At 35.8% G+C, this 24,693-nt stretch overlaps 1 protein-coding gene across 2 annotated transcripts in view; it reads left to right on the plus strand.

Moving 5' to 3' along the window:
• The window catches only part of PPP2R5A (protein phosphatase 2 regulatory subunit B'alpha), a 91,870-nt gene that overhangs the window by 65,502 nt on the left and 1,675 nt on the right, over positions 1-24,693 (plus strand). The window contains exons 4-13 of one of the 2 annotated variants that reach the window (XM_079903047.1): positions 8,492-8,584; positions 11,980-12,110; positions 14,409-14,468; positions 15,393-15,501; positions 16,535-16,588; positions 21,024-21,059; positions 21,673-21,723; positions 22,012-22,131; positions 22,220-22,347; positions 23,254-23,355. In XM_079903047.1, the coding sequence (XP_079759173.1) occupies positions 8,492-8,584; positions 11,980-12,110; positions 14,409-14,468; positions 15,393-15,501; positions 16,535-16,588; positions 21,024-21,059; positions 21,673-21,723; positions 22,012-22,131; positions 22,220-22,347; positions 23,254-23,355 (884 nt within the window). The remainder of the gene's footprint in view (positions 1-8,491; positions 8,585-11,979; positions 12,111-14,408; positions 14,469-15,392; positions 15,502-16,534; positions 16,589-21,023; positions 21,060-21,672; positions 21,724-22,011; positions 22,132-22,219; positions 22,348-23,253; positions 23,356-24,693) is intronic. The other variant, XM_079903048.1, reaches the window with a different exon arrangement.

Consider the following 24,693-nt stretch of genomic DNA (forward strand, 5'->3'; position numbering starts at 1 on the left):
TATTTTTGTCTTACCTCCCCAGTACGTGAATGAGCTTTTCAGAGCTTACCTGCTATCTGTTCATACTAAACATAGTTAAAGGAAAACTTGTTTCTTCTACCCTCAACATTTCTGACACCAAATATATAGATTTTCCGCACCAAGAAATTCTTCAGTTCTCTGTGAACATCAACTGGGTGTCCTACAATTTATTCATTCTGACACTGACTACCCAGAGTTAGCAAGGACCCCAGGGGTTAAGGGCTCAGTCCATCAAGACTGGGGTCTTGCCATCACTGCAGTTGGCAGTCGAGAGTCTGGGCCTCCCATACTTCTGATTAATTGGCTATAAATCTGGGGTTACCATGACCCACTCTTCTGGTTCAATAATTTGTTATAACAGCTCACAGAACTCAGGGAAACACTTTACTTACTGTTACCAGTTTATTATAAAGGATATAACTCAGGAATAGCCAAATAGAAGAGATGAATAGGGTAAGGTGTGGAGAAGGGGCTTGGATTTTCCATGAACCACCCTCCCAGCACTTTGACGTGTTCACCGACCCAGAAGTTCTTCAAACCCCTTTGTTTAGGATGTTTCTGATGGTTGTATCACGTAGGCATGATAAACTAAATAATTGGCCATTGGTGGTTAAACTCAATCTTCTTCTCCCCTTCGTGGAGGATGGGGGCTTGGGCTGAAAGTTCCAACCCTCTGATACTATGGTTGGTTCCTCTGATAACCAGCCTTCATCCTCCAGAGTCACCTCATTAGCATAAACTCATAACCATAAACTGTGGTTGGAAGGGGCTTATTATGAATAACAAAAGATCTTCTTCTCACGCTTTATCGCTCAGGAAATTCCACGGGTTTAGGAGCCCTCTGCCAATAACCAGGGATGAAGACCAAATATATATTTCTTATTTTATCACAATATCACAGTAGCCCAGTATTAGAGATGAAAATAGGCACTGAGCAGGTTGTGCCAGTGAAACTGCATAGCAGTTTGTGAGAATGTACTAACACTTCACAAGACTCTGATAATTTTTGTATATCTTTTTGCATGTGTTAGCCCAAAGCAAAATTATCTATATAGTTGGTTGATCAGAAAATTATTTATAAATAAAAAACTAATATCAACTTCTATTTTTTCTTGTTATATTTTTTCTTAAGGGTAAATTTTTTTTTATATATACAGCAGGTCCTTATTACTCATCAATTTTATACACATCAGTGTATACATGTCAATCCCAATTGCCTAATTCATCACACCACCACCACCACCCCACCAGCACTTTCCCCCCTTGGTGTCCATATGTTTGTTCTCTACATCTGTGTCTCAATTTCTGCCCTGCAAACCGGTTCATCTGTACCATTTTTCTAGGTTCCACATATATGCCTTAATATACGATATTTGTTTTTCTCTTTTTGACTTACTTCACTCTGTGTGACAGTATCTAGATCCAGCCACATCTCTACAAATGACCCAATTTCATTCCTTTTTATGGCTGAGTAATATTCCATTGTATATATGTACCACATCTTCTTTATCTATTCGTCTGTCGATGGGCATTTAGGTTGCTTCCATTACCTGGTTATAGTAAATAGTGCTGTAATGAACATTGGGGTGCATGTGTCTCTTTGAATTATGGTTTCCTCTGGGTATATGCCCGGTAGTGGGATTGCTGGATCATATGGTAATTCTATTTTTAGTTTTTTAAGGAACCTCCATACTGTCCTCCATAGCGGCTGTATCAATTTACATTCCCACCAACAGTGCAAGAGGGTTCCCTTTTCTCCACGCCCTCTCCAGCATTTGTTGTTTGTAGATTTTCTGATGATGCCCATTCTAACTGGTGTGAGGTGACACCTCATTGTAGATTTGATTTGCATTTCTCTAATAATTAGTGATGTTGAGCAGCTTTTCATATGCTTCTTGCCCATCTGTATGTCCTCTTTGGAGAAATGTCTGTTTAGGTCTTCTGCCCATTTTTGTATTGGGTTGGTTGGTTTTTTTTATATTGAGCTGCATGAGCTGTTTATATATGTTGGAGATTAATCCTTTGTCCGTTGATTCGTTTGGAAATATTTTCTCCCATTCTGCCGTTTGTCTTTTCGTCTTGTTTATGGTTTCCTTTGCTGTGCAAAAGCTTTTAAGTTTCATTAGGTCCCATTTGTTTATTTTGGGTTTTATTTCCATTACTCTAAGAGGTGGATCAAAAAAAGATCTTGCTGTGATTTATGTCAAAGAGTGTTCTTCCTATGTTTTCCTCTAAGAGTTTTAAAGTGTCTGGTCTTACATTTAGGGTCTCTAATCCATTTAGAGATTTTTTGTGTGTATAGTGTTAGGGAGTGTTCTAATTTCATTCTTTTACAATGTAGCTGTCCAGTTTTCCCAGCATCACTTAATGAAGAGACTGTCTTTTCTCCCCTGTATATCCTTGCCTCCTTTGTCATAGATTAGTTGACCATAGTGCATGGGTTTCTCTCTGGGCTTTCTATCTTGTTCCATTGATCTGTGTTTCTGTTTTTGTACCAGTACGATATTGTCTTGATTACTGTAGCTTTGTAGTATAGTCTGAAGTCAGGGAGTCTGATTCCTCCAGCTCCACTTTTTTCCCTCACGACTGCTTTGGCTATTCAGGGTCTTTTGTGTCTCCATACAAATTTTAAGATGATTTGTTCTAGTTCCGTAAAAAATGCCATTGGTAATTTGATAGGGATTACGTTGAATCGATAGATTGCTTTGGGTATTATAGTCATTTTCACAATATTGATTCTTCCAATCCAAGAACATGGTATATCTCTCCATCTGTTGGTATCATCTTTAATTTCTTTCATCAGTGTCTTATAGTTTTCTGCATACAGGTCTTTTGTCTCCCTAGGTATTTTATTCTTTTTGTTGCAGTGGTAAATGGGAGTGTTTCCTTAATTTCTCTTTCAGATTTTTCATCGGTAGTGTATAGGAATGCAAGAGATTTCTGTGCATTAATTTTGTATCCTGCAACTTTCCCAAATTCATTGATTAGCTCTAGTAGTTTTCCGGTGGCTTCTTTAGGATTCTCTATGCATAGTATCATGTCATCTGCAAACAGTGACAGTTTTACTTCTTCTTTTCCAATTTGTATTCCTTTTATTTCTTTTTCTTCTCTGATTGCCGTGGCTAGGACTTCCAAAAATCTGTTGAATAATAGTGGTGAGGGTGGACATCCTTGTCTCATTCCTGATCTTAGAGGAAATGCTTTCAGTTTTTCACCATTGAGAATGATGTTTGCTGTGGGTTTGTCGTATATGGCCTTTATTATGTTGAGGTAGTTTCCCTCTATGCCCACTTTCTGGAGAGTTTTTATCATAAATAGGTGTTGAATTTTGTCAAAAGCTTTTTCTGCATCTATTGAGATGATCATATGGTTTTTATTCTTCAATTTGTTAATACGGTGTATCACATTGATTGATTTGCATATACTGAAGAATCCTTGCATCCCTGGGATAAATCCCACTTGATCATGTTGTATGAGTCTTTTAATGTGTTGTTGGATTCTGTTTGCTAGTATTTTGTTGAGGATTTTTGCATCTACATTCATCAGTGATATTGGTCTGTAATTTTCTTTTTTTGTAGTATCATTGTCTGGTTTTGGTATCAGGGTGATGGTGTCCTCATAGAATGAGTTTGGGAGTGTTCCTTCCTCTGCAATGTTTTGGAAGAGTTTGAGAAGGATGGGTGTTAGCTCTTCTCTAAATGTTTGATAGAATTCACCTGTGAAGGCATCTGGTCCTGGACTTTTGTTTGTTGGAAGATTTTTATTCACAGTTTCAATTTCATTACTTGTGACTGGTCTGTTCATATTTTCTATTTCTTCGTGGTTCAGTCTTGGAAGGTTATACCTTTCTAAGCATTTGTCCATTTCTTCCATTTTATTGGCATAGAGTTGCTTGTAGTAGTCTCTTAGGATGCTTTGTATTTCTGCAGTGTCTGTTGTAACTTCTCCTTTTCATTTCTAATTTTATTGATTTGAGTCCTCTCCCTCTTTTCTTGATGAGCCTGGTTAATGGTTTATCAATTTTGTTTATCTTCTCAAAGAACCAGCTTTTAGTTTTATTGATCTTTGCTACTGTTTTCTTTGTTTCTATTTCATTTATTTCTGCTCTGATCTTTATGATTTCTTTCCTTCTGCTAACTTTGGGTTTTGTCTGTTCTTCTTTCTCTAGTTCCTTTAGGTGTAAGGTTAGATTGTTTTTTTGAGATTTTTCTTATTTCTTGAGGTAGGCTTGTATAGCTATAAACTTTCCTCTTAGAACTACTTTTGCTGCATCCCATAGGTTTTGAATCATCGTGTTTTCATTGTCATTTGTCTCTTGGTATTTTTTGATTTCCTCTTGGATTTCTTCAGTGATCTCTTTGTTATTTAGTAACATATTGTTTAGTCTCCATGTGTTTGTGTATTTTACGTTTTTTTCCCTGTAATTGATTTCTAATCTCATAGTGTTGTGGTCAGAAAAGATGCTTGGTATGATTTCAGTTTTCTTAAATTTACTGAGGCTTGTTTTGTGACCCAGGATGTGATCTCTCCTGGAGAATGTTCTGTGCGCACTTGAGAAGAAAGTGTAATCTGCTGTTTTTGGATGGAATGTCCTATAAATATCAATTAAATCTATCTGGTCTATTGTGTCATTTAAAGCTTGTGTTTCCTTATTAATTTTCATTTTGGATGATCTGTCCATTGGTGTAAGTGAGGTGTTCAAGTCCCCCACTATTCTTGTGTTACTGTCCATTTCCTCTTTTAGAGCTGTTAGCAGTTGCCTTATGTATTGAGGTGCTCCTATGTTGGGTGCATATATATTTATAATTGTTATATCTTCTTCTTGGATTGATCCTTTGATCATTATGTAGTGTCCTTCCTGTCTCTTGTAACATTCTTTATTTTAAAGTCTATTTTATCTGATATGAGTATTGCTACTCCAGCTTTCTTTTGATTTCCATTTGCAAGGAATATGTTTTCCCATCCCCTCACTTTCAGTCTGTATGTGTCCCTAGGTCTTGAGTGGGTCTCTTATAGACAGCATATATATGAGTATCGTTTTTGTATCCATTCAGCAAGCCTGTGTCTTTTGGTTGGAGCATTTAATCCATTCACGTTTAAGGTAATTATCGATATGTATGTTCCTATGACCATTTTCTTAATTGTTTTGGGTTTCTTTTTGTAGGTCCTTTTCTTCTCTTGTGTTTCTCACTTAGAGAAGTTCCTGTAGCATTTGTTGTAGAGCTGGTTTGGTGGTGCTGAATTCTCTTAGCTTTTGCTTGTCTGTAAAGCTTTTGATTTCTCCATCAAATCTGAATGAGATCCTTGCCGGCTAGAGTAATCTTGGTTGTAGATCTTCCCTTTCATCACTTTAAATATATCATGCCACTCCCTTCTGGCTTGTAGAGTTTCTGCTGAGAAATCAACTGTTAACCTTATGGGAGTTCCCTTGTATGTTATCGTTTTTCCCTTGCTGCTTTTGGTAATTTTTCTTTGTCTTGAAATTTTGCCAGTTTGATTACTACGTGTCTCAGCGTGTTTCTCCTCGGGTTTATCCTGTATGGGACTCTCTGCCCTCCCTGGACTTGGGTGGCTCTTTCCTTTCCTATGTTAGGGAAGTTTTCGACTATAATCTCTTCAAATATTTTCTCGGGTCCTTCTCTCTCTCTTCTCCTTCTGGGACCCCTATGATGCAAATGTTGTTGCATTTAGTGTTTTCCCAGAGGTCTCTTAGGCTGTCTTCATTTCTTCTCATTCTTTTTTCTTTATTCTGTTCTGCAGCAGTGAATTCCACCATTCTGTCTTCCAGGTCACTTATCCGTTCTTCTGCCTCAGTTCTTTTGCTATTGATTCCTTCTAGTGTAGTTTTCATTTCAGTTATTGTATTGTTCGTCTCTGTTTGTTTGTTCTTTAATACTTCTAGGTCTTTGTTAAACATTTCTTGCATCTTCTTGATCTTTGCCTCCATTGTTTTTCCGAGGTCCTGGATCATCTTCACTATCATTATTCTGAATTCTTTTTCTGGAAGGTTGCCTATCTCCACTTCACTTAGTTGTTTTTCTGGGGCTTAATCTTGTTCCTTCATCTGGTACATAGCCCTCTGCCTTTTCGTCTTGCCTACCTTTCTGTGAACGTGGTTTTTGTTCCACAGCCTGCAGGGTTGTAGTTCTTCTCGCTTCTGCTTTCTGCTCTCTGGTGGATGAGGCTATCTAAGAGGCTTGTGCAATTCCCCTGATGGGATGTACTGGTAGTGGGTAGAATGGTAATTTTTTAAAAATTTTATTTATTTTATTCATTTATTTTTGGCCGCATTGGGTCTTCGTTGCTGCGCACAGGCTTTCTCTAGCTGCAGTGAGCAGGGGCTACTCTTCGTTGCATTGTACACATTTCCCATTGTGGTGGCTTTTCTTGTTGCAGAGTATGGGCTCTAGGTACATGGGCTTCAGTAGTTGTGGTGCTCCAGCTCAGTAGTTGTGGCTCACAGGCTCTAAAGCAGAGACTTGGTAGTTTTGGCGCACGGGCTTAGTTGCTCCACGGCATGTGGGACCTTCCTGGACTAGGGCTCGAACCCATGTCCCCTGTATTGGCAGGTGGATTCTTAACCACTGTGCCACCAGGGAAGCCCTCATTATATTCTTAATTCACACTTAACATTAAATATTAAATTAGATAATAATTAGACCAGATAAGCATCACTCTTTTTGCATAGTTGGGCAAAGATGAATCAAACAAAACAATATTTACTCAGATCCCAAAACTGTTGTTAGCCTTAGCATATTATTGAACTCACTGCAGTAAAAATTTGCTATTCTGTGGTGAATGATAGAGCTCAGATCTGGTAATGCTTTTTGTATGTTGTGAGGTCTGTAAATTTCATGTAGCAATTTTCCCCGCCTCCCTTCTGTATTGTGGCCTAACTGGCTACCTAAATGTTTATTGAATGACTGTTTTTACTTTGGGATCTAATCCTCCTTTTTTGTTTTTAGGGTGCCAGCTTGATATGTTGTTTAATAGCTAGTAAATTAAGGCACATTTTGGGCTAGACTCCTGCCTTTTATAGCTATTAGGTTACCATAGAAAAAAAGTTTAGTGTTTTTGCCTTTCTCCTTGAAAGGTTGATGTAGGTGTGATGTAGGTAAGTTGAACTAAACATTACTTTTAATTCTGATTTGTGGCAGCAAGTGAATATTTTGCTATTACAATAGTCCCCCTTTATCCACGGTTTTGCTTTCTGCAGTTTGTTACCTGGGATCAACCGCAGTTCGAAAATATTAAGTGGAAAATTACAGAAATAAACAATTCATAAGCTTTAAATTGTGTGCCATTCTGAGTATCATGTTGAAATCTCCCATCGAGATGTGAATCATATCTTTGTCCAGCATATCCAGCCCATTAGTCACTTAGGAGCTACCTCTGTTACCAAAATCGACTGTTATGGTATTGCAGTTCTTGCGTTCAAGTAACCCTTATGTTTTACTGAGTAACAGCCCCAAAGTGCGAGAGTGGTGATGCTGGCAGTTTAGACATGCCAAAGAGAAGCTGTAAAGTGCTTCCTTTAAGCAAAAGGCGAAAGTTCTCAACTTAATAAGGAAAGAAAAAAAGCATATGCTGAGGTTGCTAAGATCTATGGTAAGAATGAATCTTCTATCTGTGAAATTCTGAGGAAGGAAAAAGAATCGTGCTAGTTTTGCTGTCACACCTCAGACTGCAAAAGTTATGCCCACAGTGCTTAGTTAAGATGGAAAAGTCATTAAATTTGTGGTTAGAAGATATGGGTTTGGTGCCATTTGAGGTTTTTCAGTCATCCAGTGGGGGGGGGGGGTCTTGGAACTTAGCTCCCATGGTTAAGCGGGGAATACTGTATTTTTAAGATGTTTGGCACTTTTTAGTAGAAGGCTTGTTAGGACTTCTAGTTTATTCACTGTGGTGCACAGACATTTCTTCCTGAGCCCTGTACTTATATGATTTGGTTCATTACTTCCCAAGTGTGGATTTTTTTCCCACTGTAGTTTTATAGAAAGACTTGAAGTTTTTCTCTTTTTTTTTAGTTGGTATTGATACACTGCCCCTTATAATTCAGTTTACTCTTACCTGGAGGTTTCTGATCCTGCATTTAAGGAACTCTGGAGATTAAGCTGAGGTAGGTTAGTGGTCCACTGGAGAAGGGTTCCCAGTGAGTATGGAGTGCAAAATAGTCTTCTGAATTAAATATTTTTTAGGTATTATCTTTGTTTTCTGGCTCCTGTAAGTTAATATTTTCAATGAATGATGCAACACAGTAAATAAATCCCAAAATCTACTAGCTTAGGAGACCAAACTGTGCATATATATTTAGTTTTTTAAAAACTGTTACCAACTCATGACATTTTTTAATGAGATCTGAAATATCCTTACTAAGTTAGTAAGGGAGGTATGTTTTTGGTGTGAAGTAATGACTTAAGGTAAAATTTTATAGGCACCATCTTAACTTTTATTTCACTTTGTCTTGTAGTTGGTGTATGAATTCTTCTTAAGGTTTTTGGAGAGCCCTGATTTCCAGCCTAGCATTGCAAAGCGATACATTGATCAGAAGTTTGTACAACAGGTAAGGAATTCTTCTGTCTTAAATTTTTATATTCATCTTAGCAATGGTTTATTAACTTGTGATTAAAATAGTCTTTCAAAACTTTAAGGATTTCTGTTTAACAGCACTTAATATTCTTGCCAGGCAATGAAAATAAAAGTAAGTAGCTTTGAGAACACAAGAGTATTTTTTAATCAAGGGTGGCCTTCTAGTGAAATCAATCAAATTATCCTATCCAATCCTAAATCCTCATAGTTGTTTTATAAAGACCAGAAAAGCAAGCCTTTCTGGAATATCTAACTTAGAAAATTTGGTATAACCAAGGGGGAAACCTTTTCTAAAATTTTTAAGTCTTTGAGCTTGAACTTGACATATGGTTCTAAGCACTGTGACTTTGAAATGACAGAGGGTGGAAAAAATAGAAATGGAATTATTGTTAGAAGTTTGGGCTTTATGCTCCTTTCTTATCATCAAATGTCACTTACCTTTCCTTTTTTTTCCCCCCCTTCCCACCTTAGGCATTCTAGCCACCCAGTTCCTAAACCACAGATAAAATGGGATCTTTAAGAAGAAAAGGAGATAGAGTTAAACATGTGTGATACCTTCTTTCTTTTTATAAGTTGATTATTAGTTGGTTCTTTTGGAACCTTAAATACTCAAAATTAGTTTCTCAGAATGTGTTTATTTTTATTTTCAAAATCTTTTCAACAATTTAAAGGCCTCTTTTTAACTATGTGGTCTTTGCTGGCCCTAGACAAAATTGTGAAGTAGACCAAACCTCTGTGGGTCCATTTTCTCTTTTGAAATACGTATCTGTAAGTTGGGTCTCATTAGGAATTCTCCTCTTCTAAACTAATTAGCATTTTAAAGAAAGGTAGGAGATGGGTGGAAGGGCTGTAATGAAGTGCTGAGGCCAGGATTAAAGATCATTACAAGGACGTTTGCTGCCCTCTTCCCACCATTGTGTGTCCCCTAGCATAAAGATTATACAAGCATGAGTTCCACGTATTTGGAGTTCATTTTTGGTCATTTCCTGTAATTACCAGATAAAGTATTTTGACTAGTAGCTGTGAAGTATTGATAAATGAAGAATATTGTCAAGAATATGTCCTTCAGTCATTCAAGTAGTTCTTCATAAACTATGAAGAAATATTAGGTGTGTGTTAACAGTAAAATGTTAATTTCATTTCAATAACAAGTTAAAAGCAGTCAGATTAAATGGAGCTATGTTATTTTGGTAATTGCAAATGAATGCATATTTATTTCCTTCTATAGCTCTTGTGTGCTACAGAAGGAATACAGTGTATTAAGGAACTTCAGTAATGCCATGTTAAATTGTATTTAAGATAATAGCAGGTTGAGTGGAACAATTGCCTTAGGGCTTCCTCACTCTGGAGCTTGAGGTGTTTTGGCTGCTGGATTATTCATTGGATTTGAGGGGGAACAAGAAGAAAACTGGTAGGGTAGGATCCATTTTCTACATTCTACTCTGAGTGCCTGAAATATCTGAGAAGCCAAGGCCCAATAATTTGTTTCTAGCAGTTTATATCACTGTGATTTCACAGATCACTGCTCTGAGGTATTCTTAGTATGTTGCTTCCATAAATATTACTATGAGAATTCTCAGCTTTTGTATTTTGAAATTATTTGATTAGGTGGTAAGTTTAAGACTTACAAGTACAGGAGAAAAATCTAAAGTATAAATTTGGACATTTATCATTTCAAGAGAAGAAAACAAGTGTGTAGTTCCAGGTTATGTTCAAATCATAGGATTTCAGAAGAAGGAAGCTAAGAATTATTGAGTGCTTTTTATGTGCCAGGCACTGTCCTTATATGCTTTTATATAAAGAGCTAGACCATAGCCAAATTCACAGAGCTAGAAAATGGCACAATCAGGATTTGATTATATATAAATAGATTGTTTTATTTAGATTGTAATATTTCAAAATAACTTATTTAAATAGATTTGACACTTAGCTAACAACTGTTCTCTACTATTTTACGTTGACCCTGAGGATCAACTTGTATTACATTATGTTTGTTCTTGAATTAGACATAGGAAACTTAACAATTAAGGGTTCCTTTTATTAATTTCAAAGCATATCTTCCAAGTAAACCCAACATCAGAACTTGGATTTGAGTGTCTTAAGTGAATAGTTTAGCTATTTTAATTAGAATAATTTAAAGTGACTTAATTAGGTATATTAACATAAATTCTCATACTCTGTGGATATTTTTTGCTGGAGCCGCATGCAGTACTTAATAATCTAGCAAACAACAAATGCAAACTATAAGCCAGACACTTCAGGGTTATATAAATGTGACTAAAGTCATCACTACTCTCAAAGAATACCCACTCTTGTAGAAGAGATACACATGTAAACAATTACATATAATTCAAGACAGAATGGAAAAAGAACTTAAGGTTCAGAGCATGCCATCATGACTGTAATTATCAATCCCAAAGTACAGAACATAAAATTCCTTGACAACTTCATAGGTAATTGTATTCTATAAAGAGAGGTTTTGTATATTTTTTCCTAAGAAAATCAGTGTTTCATTTAAAATACAGTAATACTTTTTTTTGACTGAAGAATTTCAGTTTCTTTACCATTTTAAAATGGAAATTTGAGCTTTTGATTTTAAATTTTTCAAAGATCTATTTGTCCTGCCTTTGCTGAAGAGTTGTGTAGAGGTGTAGGAAAATGCTGATTTGGCCAATTTGAACTGGTTTAAAATTTTTCAGCCATTTGCTAAGCTGACTTTAATAAAAATCTGTAGTCTCATCTTTTATTTCAGTGTTATTTCATGAATGATTTTCACTCTGTTAGCATATATCTACCAATATTTTACCTATTAGCTAAATATTAATCTTTGAGCTGTTGGCATGGTGACTTGAATGTTTTTAGTGTAAGATCACAAAAAAAAAAGAAGCCTTAGTTTGTATAAATTTGCCTAGTAAACTAGAAATACGCATTTGTGCATGTGTATTTTTTAAACTTCATTTATTTAACAATTTGTGGTCTACAAGCTTAAGATTCTGTATGTAGTTTTGACATACTATCAAAAAACATTTAAAAATCTCTCACATTTCAACACTTTAAAATTATGAGCCGTGTTTAGTAGTCAGGAGTAGGTCAGCATTTTAAAATGAGTGGCAAGGCCAAAAAACAATATTCCACTTCTTGAAGTGTTTATATTATTTATTGTGTGTCATTTTTCAAAATGAAATTAAAAAAATACTCCATAAGCTCTTATTTATTTCATTATTTAGCAAGAATAAAGTCAATCTGATGAGGCAGAATCTTTTTAAAACTTTTAAAGCTTTTGTGGATTATCTTAAAATCAAAATTAGAATAGAGTGAAGTTTTAGCTCGATTATTTTTAAAAAGTAATTTCTCAGATTTTTTTTAAAGCTCCTGGAGCTTTTTGATAGTGAAGATCCCAGAGAACGCGACTTCCTGAAGACCGTTCTGCATCGAATTTATGGGAAATTTCTTGGATTAAGAGCATTCATCAGAAAACAAATTAACAACATTTTCCTCAGGTAAATTGGTTGTATATTCATATACAGCACTTTTTTACCCCTTCCATATTTTCTTTTTATTCCAGTTCTTTTAGGTTAATTTTTTTAAATAAATTTATTTATTTTATTTATTTATTTTTTGGCTGCGTTGGGTCTTCATTGCTGCTTGCAGGCTTTTCTAGTTGCAGCGAGCGGGGGCTACTCTTTCGTTGTGGTGCACGGGCTTCTCATTGCGGTGGCTCTCCTGGTTGCGGAGCATGGGCTCTAGGTATGGGGCTTCAGTAGTTGTAGTGCGCGGGCTCAGTAGCTGTGGCTCGCAGGCACTAGAGCACAGGCTCAGTAGTTGTGGCACACAGGCTTAGTTGCTCCGCGGCATGTGGGATCTTCCCGGATCAGGGCTCGAACCTGTGTCCCCTGCACTGGCAGGCGGATTCTTAACCACTGCACCACCAGGGAAGCCCCTTTAGGTTAATTTTTTTTTTTTTAACATCTTTATTGGGGTATAATTGCTTTACAATGGTGTGTTAGTTTCTGCTTTATAACAAAGTGAATCAGCCACACACACACACACACACACACACACACACACGTTCCCATATCTCCTCTCTCCCGCGTCCCCCTCCCTCCTACCCTCCCCATCCCACCCCTCCAGGCGGTCACAAAGCACCGCGCCGATATCCCTGTGCCATGTGGCTGCCTCCCACCAGCTATCTACCTTACGTTTGTTAGTGTATACATGTCCATGCCCCTCTCCCGCCCTGTCACAGCTCACCCCTCCCCCTCCCCATATCCTCAAGTCTGCTCTCCAGTAGGTCTGTGTCTTTATTCCTGTCTTACCCCTAGGTTCTTCATGACATTTTTTTTTCTTAAATTCCATATATATGTGTTAGCATACGGTATTTGTCTTTCTCTTTCTGACTTACTTCACTCTGTATGACAGACTCTAGGTCTATCCACCTCATTACAAATAGCTCAATTTCGTTTCTTTTTATGGCTGAGTAATATTCCATTGTATATACGTGCCACATCTTCTTTATCCATTCATCCGATGATGGGCACTTAGGTTGTTTCCATCTCTGGGCTATTGTAAATAGAGCTGCAGTGAACATTTTGGTACATGACTCTTTTTGAATTTTGGTTTTCTCAGGGTATATGCCCAGTAGTGGGGTTGCTGGGTCATATGGTAGATCTATTTGTAGTTTTTTAAGGAACCTCCATACTGTTCTCCATAGTGGCTGAACCAATTCACATTCCCACCAGCAGTGCGATAGGTTAATTTTTAAAGTCTGAAACTTAGAAACTTAACTGATAGTATTTGAGTCATTTTTAGCCTGTTTTATGGATATCATTTGATTGCATCTAACTCTTTCTTGTAACTTCTCATCTAAATGGATAGTAGTAATGAAGACAGTTTTAATAGATAATACCAGTGTTACTGATGTTTAAAATTTATTGAGAGGAGAGTTTGTCTGGTTATGTATTTGAGCACTTGTTTAAAAAATTTTGTATAAATACTATTTAAATCAGTAGCTCTTGGCAGTATTTTCATTCAATTTTCTGACAAAGCTAATTAAATTTATCTTTTGACTACTTTATCAATGAAATCTATTGATTAGTTGCTTCAGATTAGGAGATTTTGCTTTAATACCCAAATTTCAGGTTTGGTTTGTTTGAGTTGACAATGTGGCAAAATTAGGCTAGCATTTTCACACTGTAACAGTCAGAGATGAGAAATATTGCCTCCTCTAGAGAGATCATCTTTGTCCAGCTCTCTGTCGTTCTCTCTGGGGCCCTGCCCATCATTTATGGTATCTGCCCTGCCTATCCTGTCATCATTTGAGTCTATGACTCCCTACTTTAAAGGCGACCCTAATCTTAGAAAGCTAGTCAGCCTGTGTAGTTTAGGCTTAGAGAAATTCTGAGTAAAAGTGGCTTTATTACATGAGTCCTTTTCTCTTAGAGTTACCTATGTATGAGTAGAGGTTTCCTATTTTAAAAAGTATTTCTTTGAGAAGACCCATCTTTCTTATAAATTTTAAAGTAAAATAAAATATTCCAGATGAAATTATATTGTTATCTTAATATATAGCAAATTTTAGCAAAAGTATATGTGGTTTAATAGGAAATAGACCTTTTATAAGATTGCTAAGAAGTAAGTGATTGGGGGCCAAATGGCTTACAAAGAATTCATTCCTAAAGTGTGCTTGAACATTTCGTATATTTGCCCCTTAGATTTCTTTGTACCTTCCTACATCTTTCTCTCAGTTTAATTTTCTGATGTTTGATTTTTCTTTATATCTATCTTTATTTTAAATTTAGGTTTATATATGAAACAGAGCATTTCAATGGTGTTGCTGAACTCCTTGAAATATTAGGAAGGTAGGTCAGTTTTTTGTTCTTTTTAAGAATTAAGTAACTTTGAATGCTTTCTGTATTAAAATAGCTGGGATTGGAGAAATTATTTCATATTTTAGAGTTTGAATATATAGTATAAGGCATAGTTTCTCAACTGAATTCTTATTATAGCTTTTTAGGGGGTCAGCATATTAAAATAGTGCCATGCAAGACATCTGTTTCAGAATAGACTTGTGCTTTTGAAGCTGTGGCATATTTTATGCCTGATCTTGCCAGACTGCCTCAGAAACCTATAGGATCTGCTTGGGAAGAGATGAAATAAGTTATAGTGAATATTTGGTGAAGTTACAGGAATTCTTGTTCAGGTGTTGATAGATCATTCCTGTACATCTGTTCTTTTTAGAAGAATCTACAGCCTTTGATTTTAGTTTATATGAATATTTTTGCCTTCCTTATTCACCACATAGCAGTATTAACATGAGAGAAGTTTAGACCCTCTATTTATGTTTAGACAATGGTTTTTGTCTCCTCTGTTAATACTTAGAGAATGATTATGGAGAGAACTACTTCTTAATTTCAGATCTTTCAATAAAGTAAGAGAAACTACCCATTTACTTTAGAATATATTGAAAATTCTAACAATATTGTGATATTGACTCTCCGGTGCTTTAGAGAAGAAAAATAAAGGCATGAATAAGTGATAGGCTTTATAGAAAACATAAAGTTGCTTACTGGGACATTAAATTGGCAGTCCTCGTTTTCTTTTGGGATCACTGAATGACTTAAAGGAGCAGACTTCACAGTGATAGTCTAACGTAGTTTGCAGATGAGTAAGTCATTCAACACCAGGACTGAAGCAGAGCAGTTCCTAGGTACTTGGGGATGTAATAACTTTTAGAAATAAAGTAGTAACTACGTAACCCTTCCCCTGCCTTTTTTTCCCTCCAGTATTATCAATGGCTTTGCATTGCCACTGAAAGCAGAACATAAACAATTTCTAATGAAGGTTCTTATTCCTATGCATACTGCAAAAGGATTAGCTTTGTTTCATGCTCAGGTAAGTTGCAGGAGATTTCAGGTGAAATGAATGTTGTTTCAAAGACTGATATAAAGGCAGAGAAACTGAGAAGTATTGAGGTGGCAATTTTAAGTATATTTAAGCAATTTGCTTTGTAAGTTGCCCAAAACAAATTTTTACTATATCATAATTTTTAAAGCATTATGATATTTAGTGTTCTTAAATAAGCTGAATGAACTGTAAGTATAGATATAGGAAAGATCAAGTTCTGTTCTGGTCCAGGCCCTGACCTAACTCACTGTGTGACTTCGATAAATCCCACATATCTGCAGAATGTTCCATCTAGCCTCAATGACCTAGTTAGAGAATGGTTTTAGTTTCCTCCATTAATACTCAAAGAATAATATCATATCGGCATAGGCGTACATGTTAGAAACATGCTGAAAAACTAAACTGTTAGCTCTAGTCTTATTTCAGTCAACTTTATTTATCTGTGTAAGTATCTATTAATTTAGTGTGCTATAGTTTACACTTCTGATTTGTAAGACAAAGGCAGTGCTTTTAATTCCCCAAAGAACTGGTCTGCCACCTAAATGATATCGAAAGATTGATATGTCCAACTACATTTTCTTTAATATTTCAGTTAACTTAATATTCAGAAGTTACTACTGAAAACAGGATTTTTTTTTTTTTTTTTTTTTTTTTGGCGGTACGCGGGCCTCTCAGTGCTGTGGCCTCTCCCGTTGCGGAGCACAGGCTCCGGACGCGCAGGCTCAGTGGCCATGGCTCACGGGCCCAGCCGCTCCGCGGCATGTGGGATCTTCCCGGACCGGGGCACGAACCCGTGTCCCCTGCATCGGCAGGCGGACTCTCAACTACTGCGCCACCAGGGAAGCCCAAGGACATCTTTTTTGAAGTAGAAGTTACTTGCACAATTATGAGTATATTCATTTTTATATATTGCGATAAAGTTTGTCAAAATGAGGTCGTTTTGTTAGCTAAATATAAAAATCCTGCATTACTAAATGTTATTTCATTCAGTAATATTTATAAACTGTCCCTTGTATTTTAGCTAGCCTACTGTGTTGTACAGTTCCTGGAGAAAGATACAACACTAACAGAACCTGTAAGTGTTTTACTTATTTTTATGTTTTTGGTCTACACTGTAGCATTTTATTTTAGCTTTCTTTATTCCCTTATAGAGTACCAAACAGTAGTAATAATATATTTTAAACTAAAATCATTTAGAAGAAGGAAATGAGGTTAATCTGTATTCAGAGAACAAGATTGGGATGGGGAGCTCTCATGAGTTATAATATATGTCTTGAGTAACTTAAATGTAGATTAAAGTTAATATATAGTAGTTAAGATGTGTGAGGACAGGATCAAATGACTACAGTGAAATTTTATATACATGGTACCTTCAGTGATAGTCTTTTTAATCTTCATTCACCTTTTGAAATTAAAACATACTTTAAGGGTCCCAAAACTATTCCCTTGAGTTTTGTGTTTTCTTTAGAAATAGGATTTCCCCTCTTATTAACGGTAAACCACATGATAGGGATTGAAAACATTTCCTTGCCTTTGGTGATTAAGATATAATCTAGGAATTAAAGATTGTTTACTTTATGAATCAACATAGCAATTCAGTCTTTGAATTCTGCTGCTTACTAATTGTCTATAATACAAAGATTCAGGAGAGAATAAAAATGTTATCATGAAAATTGAAGATTTAAGAAAAACATAAGTTCAGGGAAAAACAGAAAAGGATAAAAACATAGAAAACAACATTTTAACCTTGGTGAAGTAAGTATTTTGAGAGAGTGTTTTCTAGGTATCCTAAATATTTAAACTAACAGTTCTTGAAGAATAGCAAGGGGTTTGAAGGATTTAAATTGTATGATTTTCTTTATATTAGAGTTTTCTGAGGCTAGGGGCACTTGAAAAAAATTATGTACTTAGTGTTCTCCCTTTGACTTGAGCTTTGTCTGTGTAAAGGAACGAAAGATATTTTTCCACTCCCTGATGTTTAGAGTTTTAGACTTTTTAGGCTTGCAGTTCTTTCTGGAAACAGCTAAAAACAGTTTTTAAAGACAAATAGGAGAATTAGAAGCCCAGTATTTACATGAAATCACATAAACCTCTAAAGTGAAGTAAAACTTAATGCAAATCCATGATAACTCTCATTAGAATTGAGACAAAGAAAACCCATAACATGGTTCATGCTTGGTGAATAATAAACAGATATAAATATAATTAAGTTAATATGGAGTGGATCGGGGAGACAGCTGATTTCTTTTTATAGAGTAAAAGGTTAGGGAGAGAGATGAGGGCCGGACATTTGGCTTAGATGAGTTGGGTTAATAGAAATAGGAGCAGCATGAGGAGGTAAAATGTCCAAGTTGACAAAGGAAAATATTTTTCAATTCATAAAGATCTGCAGATACAGAGATCTTGTAATTTCTACTATAGGCCATTCTAGCACCAAAATTAAGGCCATAGTACTTGGGTTTGAGCCCTAATACTCATTTTCTAGGAGCCTGGCGTTCATATCAAAGCTTCCTACAAATTTTAAATAAGTCAGAGCTTTAGGTAGTTTATTACATTCTTTATGTCCCTAGATCTTCTATTGAAATTATTTTATTTTCCAAAATGGAAATGACTTAATTGTTACTTCCACTTATGAAAGTAGTGTGTTAATTTGGTTCACACAAGACAAAATCATAAAGCATAATGTGGAGGAAGTTCCTTAAAATCGGATCCCCTAAAGATAACCATATAAATTGGTGAATATATTTCTATAAATTTTTTTCTGTACATATATTTATGTATAGGTTAAACAGTGGGACAGTGCTGACTAGGTTTTTTTACTTGTCAATATAATGTGGATACCCTTCCGTATTAATCTGCTTCATTTTTTCACTGGTCACATCAAATTCCATTATATGGATTATCATAACATATTTAATCAATCCCCAATTCATGGACACTTGAGTTATTGGAGTTTTCATTGTTAGAAGCATGTTGCTGGGTGTGGGGATGTTTTAGGGTATTGGAATTATTCTGTGTCCTGTCTGTAATGTTGGTTACAAAAAAAAAAAAATCTATGTGTGTATAAAAAACCCTGAGAACTGTACACCAAAAAAAGAAAATATTTTACTGTATGTAAAATTTTTAAAAATTACTAAGGGGGGAAAGTGGTGGGGGTGGTGGTGGTGGGATGACTTGGGAGATTGGGATTGACATGTATACACTAATATGTATAAAATGGATAAGATAATAATAAGAACCTGCTCTATAAAAATAAAATAAAATAAAATTCAAAAAAATATAAAACCAAATTACTGAAATTAAAACCGTATTGCTGGGTCAAAGAGTACAGTGTGGGAAGGTGCCTATTTTCCCTTATCAGCCAGTGCTGAATATTGTTTTAAATTTTTGCTAGTCTAATAGGTATGAAATATTTTAATTGGCTTTTTAAATTACAGCCATCCTTTTATATGGTTATTAGTCATTTATATTTCTGTGTCCTTTGCCTACTTTTAAGCCTTTGCCTATTATATTTTGCAAAATTTTTTACCCATTTGGAGTTTTCCTTTTAACTTTGAATATACTGTTTTTAATATTTGCCTTTTTAAAGAACTAAAAATTTTTTATGTAGTGGAATCTATTCATCATTATGGCTTCTGGCCTTGATGTCATGCTAAGTAAAATCCTTCTACCCTTTGAGGTTATAAAAATACTCTCTAGTATCATATTCTAGTTATTTTATGGATTTAGTTTTTACGTGTAAAAACTTTATTCCATCTATAATAGTTTCCTAGGGCTGCCATGACGAATTACCACAACCTTGGTGGCTTAAAATAACAGAAATTTATTCTCTCACAGTTCTGAAGGCCAGAAGTCCAAAATCAAGGTGTCGGCAGGGCTGCACTCCCTCCAGATGCTCTAGGGGAGATTCCGTTCCTTGCCTCTTCCAGTTTCTGGTGTCTCCAGGTGTTCTTGGCTTGTGGCTGCATCGCTCCAATATCACATTGCTGCCTCTTCTTCGGTCTCTCCTCTGTGTTATCTCTTACAAGGATACTTGTCATTGGATTTAGGGCCCACCCAGGATGCTTTCATCTTGGGATCCTTAATTATATCTGTACAGACCCATTTTCCAAATAAGTCACATTCATAGATTTCAGAGATTAGGACATGAACATATCTGGGGGCCACCATTCAACCCACTCCACCATTTGAAATTGAAATTTTTGTGTGACACGGGTAAGGAATTGTTTTAGTTTTCTATTGCTGCATAACAAATTATCACAAAATTTCGTGGCTTAAAACAACAAACATTTATTATTGCACAGTTTCTGTGAATCAGGAATCCAGGCATGACTTAGCTGTGTCCTCTGCCTCAGGGTTTCTCACAAGGCTGCAGTCAAGGTGTTGGCCAGGTATAGGGTTGCATATAAAGTCTCAGATGAGGAAGGATCTGCTTCTGAGTTCACGTGACTGTTGTTAGCATTTGGTTCTCAGATGCTGTTGGCCAGCAGCCACCCTCAATTCCTTGGTACTTGGGCCTTTCCAACATAGCAGCTTGCTTTATCAAAGCTTGCAAGACAAGAAGGCCCCTAGAGAGTCTGCTCATAAGATGGAAGTCACAATCTTTTGTAAATTTCTCATGGAAGTGACATTCTGTCCCTTTTGCCACATTCTGTTGGTTAGAGGCAAGTCAGTTAGAGGCCAGTCCACACTTCAAGGAAGGGCTCTACTACACAAGAGTGTGAATTCAGGAAGTAAGGATCATAGGAGATCATTTCAGGAGTCTGCCTACCAAAGGAGCTACATTTTTTTCCTAACTGGTGAGCCACCAGTTCAAGTACCACCAATTAATTGACTAATTCAGCTGTTTCCCAGGAACTGAAATGCCGCCTTTGTCATATATTAAAACCTCATATATACTTGAGTCTGTCTAGATATTCCTCTGTGTCATATATCTTCTCTGTCAGTTTCCATGCTACCTTATTGTTCTAATTATTTTTCTCTGATTATTGCAACTGATACTTTGTTTTAAAAGGTATTGATTTTTACGTACTTATCTTTTATCTGACCACATATTGAATTTTCCTACTCATTCTAGTAATTTTTCATCTTTTAATATTTAAGCGGTATATAATTATCATACACTTAGACAAATAAGTATAATTCTGATATCCCTTTTCAACATTATTCATCAGATTCTTATCTTACTGGATTGGCTCCAGAACAGTGTTCTTCCCCAGTTTTAATTTGGATGAGTGTTCATTACTAGACAAGACCAATAACTAAATTTACTTAAAAGGCTGTCAGAGATTTATTTCCACAAAAGCACCAGGCCCAAATGGTTTTACTGCCAATTTCCAAGAGACCATTATATAAGTTGATTGCTGATGGTTTCTGATAAATTCTTAGTTCTAGCTTACTAAATTGTTATCAGAATATATAATCAATCAAAAAATCAAATAACTGTTCAGAATCTTTTGAGATGATCATACAGTTTTTTTTTCCCCCTTTTAACCTATAACTATAATGAGTTGAACCATCCTGGAATTTCTGGAATAAGTTATTGGGTAGGTAGCAGCATTCTGTTAATATACTGTTATATTTGGTTTAATACAGATTTTTGCAACTATGTTTACTTAAATTCACAATCACTTGTTTTGTTGTATTTGGGTTATCAAGACTGTGCCAGCCATGAAATAAATTGGGAAGCTTTCTGGCTTTTTTGGGTGCTTCATAATGGTTTAAATAACAGGAATTATCTGTTCCTTAATTTCTCCTTAAAATAACCTCCCTTCCTCACCCCACCAAGTCATTATCTCATACTTTATCTTCTTAGTAGAAAGTAGCACTTAACTACTATTAAAATTATTTTATTTATAAGTTTAATTGCTAACTTATGTTGGTCTTCCTGCTTCATGAAAATCAGGGACCTCCTTCTGTCTTATTCATCAGTGTGTCCCTGGCACCTAGAACAGTATCTGGTACAAAGGCACTCAATAAGTATCTGTTGAATTGGTAGAAGTCTAAAGCTGAGCAGAGTAAGGGGATATACATAGTTATTGAATACTGTTGTTCTCCTTCAGAATGAATATTGATATTATCACAATTATTTAAAATTTCCTGAGATTAACCAGCTTCTTTGCTTAATTCATGCTAAATAAACTTTTCCCTTTTTTGCAGGTGATCAGAGGATTGTTGAAATTTTGGCCAAAAACATGCAGTCAGAAAGAGGTGCATTTCATTCAACAAAAACAGTGCATTTTATTAGAACTTCTCAATCTCAGGGCTCTAAACCATGCTTCTTTGGGCTGGGTGTATCATCACTGCTACCAAGGGGGAGATGTTCTGTGGGGATGAGAGAGACTTGGTAGAATATCTGTACATCATAGTAAATTGCGTATACTGTCAAGAGTTTTTTCATCCACTGTTTAATTTGTAGGTTAACCTTCTCATTTGTGTTTTCTATATTAACATCATGTAATTTGTCATGTTTCTTAAAAGAAAATTTTTTTAACCTAGGTGATGTTTTTAGGAGAAATTGAAGAAATCTTAGATGTCATTGAACCAACACAATTCAAAAAAATTGAAGAGCCCCTTTTTAAGCAGATATCCAAGTGTGTATCCAGTTCTCATTTTCAGGTATGATGTTTTCAGTGAAGCCGTTTTTATTTTATACTATTACTTCTTTTCTCTTTTAGTTTTGACATTTCTAAATGTCTTTTTTTAGGTTGCAGAAAGGGCGCTGTACTTCTGGAACAATGAATATATTCTTAGTTTGATTGAGGAGAATATTGATAAAATTCTGCCAATTATGTTTGGCAGTTTGTACAAAATCTCCAAAGAACACTGGAATCCGTAAGTGTCTTTTATGTTGATTGTGTTATTTTTGTGTTTTTGTTTTTTTGACCCCTTTGTCATTTGATCTCATAACTCATACTTATGAAACCTGTACAGATTTGGAATTGATCCCAAGGTTAACGTCACATAGTTTTATTCTGTTCTGCACTGTGTTTTATGAAGTTGTATGTGTGTCTGTATGTTCTGGGTTTTTTTGTTGTTTGGTTTTTTTGTTGTTTTTTTTTTTTTTTTGAGCAGAGAAAGGTTTATTGCAGGGCCAAGCAAGGAGAATGGGTGGCTCTTGCTCAGAAACCCTGAACTCCTGTATGTTCTTAATTTCAACTTAGAATTGCAAATCTAGGGACTGTCTGGTGTGACATTCTGTACTAGTGTGTGGTTAAACCCTGTTGGGGAGACCAACCCAACATCTGCAGAGGATGCACAGGCGACTGTGTGCTGCCAGTATCCAGTCTCACCTCCATAGCTGGCCTAGCCCAGGGGGAAGCTTCAGTGCTCAAGGTCACATCAGTGATGTTGAGATTGCATACATTCTAAATTCTGTAACACCCTTATCCTGTGTTTTACTTTTCTTCTTACAAGTTACGGTAATTGGATCTTTTTCAAATTTCTTTTAATGCTGTTACTCAGGGTTTGTGATAGTAGACTCTAGAGCAGACAGGAAGCTGACCATAACATTTTTAGGGTTTAATCTAAGCATGATACAGTGGGAAGGACTGTACCATCTCTACTACCACTGGCTGTGTGACCTTGAGCAAATTACTAAACTTCTTGAACTTCAGTTTGTCAGCTCTAAAATGGATTGACTGAGTCAGCTAGCATCCAACCCATTTCAGAGATGATAGTGTTACATTTCCCATCTGTTAGCAGCATCAGTAACCCAGCACTGGCTTGTTTTCATTTTAGGACCATTGTAGCACTGGTGTACAATGTGCTGAAAACCCTCATGGAGATGAACGGCAAGCTTTTCGATGATCTTACTAGTTCATACAAAGCTGAAAGACAAAGGTATTTGACATTTTTATTTATAGACTTATCTGTACATTTTAGATTAGTTGAATGTGATTGAGTCCAATAAGGTATTCTAAGTTAAAATTATGTTTAAGAAGCCAATTGCTGCAGTAGGATGAATTGAGAGATTGGGATTGACATATATACACTAACACGTATAAAATAGATAATTAATAAGAACCTGCTGTATAAAATAAAATTCAAAAAAGAAAAAAGCCATTTACATTTAGCATTTCAATTTGAATGTCTCTAATAAGTACTTTAAAGTCATTTCCAGGTAAACTCCTAATGGTTAGATTATGATTTTAATGTGGATCATAAATTCTGTTTATCTCATTCTGAGCCTTAGACTTTATCAGTATGATAACATCTGCATTGTGAAATACAACTTATGCTGGATTTTAAATACTATTTTACATAATTATTTTCACATTTAGGAGAATTGCTTTTGTCCACATGGGCGTCCATAGTGAGCTTATTCTTCATCTGTTCCCTGCACAATAACTTGATAGTTTTTAAGCTTCACATTTTAACAGAGTGGTATTTTAAAGTCAGTATAGTTCCCTTTGGGGAAGGGGAGACTCACATAAGGATATGTCTGTGGCTGAGTACTATTACTGATACTTTGTTCCTTGCAATATATATTTTAGTGAATAAATGGTCACACACATTAGCATTTAGGAACTTGGCTTAGTGATTACCTCTTTCTGAAAATTTCATAAATTACTACAAAATAATCTAAAAATCACTTCCTTCTCATATATTTATTTCAGTTTCAATAACTGCTGTACCTGAGCCTATTTATTTCTAATAAGTGTATTAACTATTCTGTTTGGAAAAGCTGATCTATTTTGACTGTAAGTTCCTAGTCCTGGTTTTCTGGTGGCAAGTAGAGAAAGGATCTCTCTTCTTCAAGGCCATCCTAGTCCATCAGTAACTAACTCAATGCATTATTTCTTTTAAATAGCACCTTTCAGGCAGGAATAGAAATTAGGTACATAGTTTGAGTCCCAGGAAGCAATGTGAAGAAGGAAAAATGACTAGGATCATATGAAACTTATACTTGAAAAATGCATATTTCACATAACTAAGAGCGATCATTATATCTTACTGGCTGCGTAAATCAGCACTTTTGTCCCCTTAAAACATATGTAACTGCAGAACGGTAAGCCCATGGTTTTTTCACATGTTCATACAGCCCTTCAGAATAGTTTGGTCCAAGTTATTCAGAAATGTTCTCTTTAGAACTGAAATTAAGTAGTTGAAGCAGCATATTTTGAGTTTTGCTTTTTTAGAGAGGTTATTCAAACTTTAAAGTCTCCTTCTGACATGCAG

The sequence above is a fragment of the Stenella coeruleoalba genome (assembly GCF_951394435.1).
Source record: "Stenella coeruleoalba genome assembly, chromosome: 1".
Lineage (NCBI taxonomy): Eukaryota > Metazoa > Chordata > Mammalia > Artiodactyla > Delphinidae > Stenella > Stenella coeruleoalba.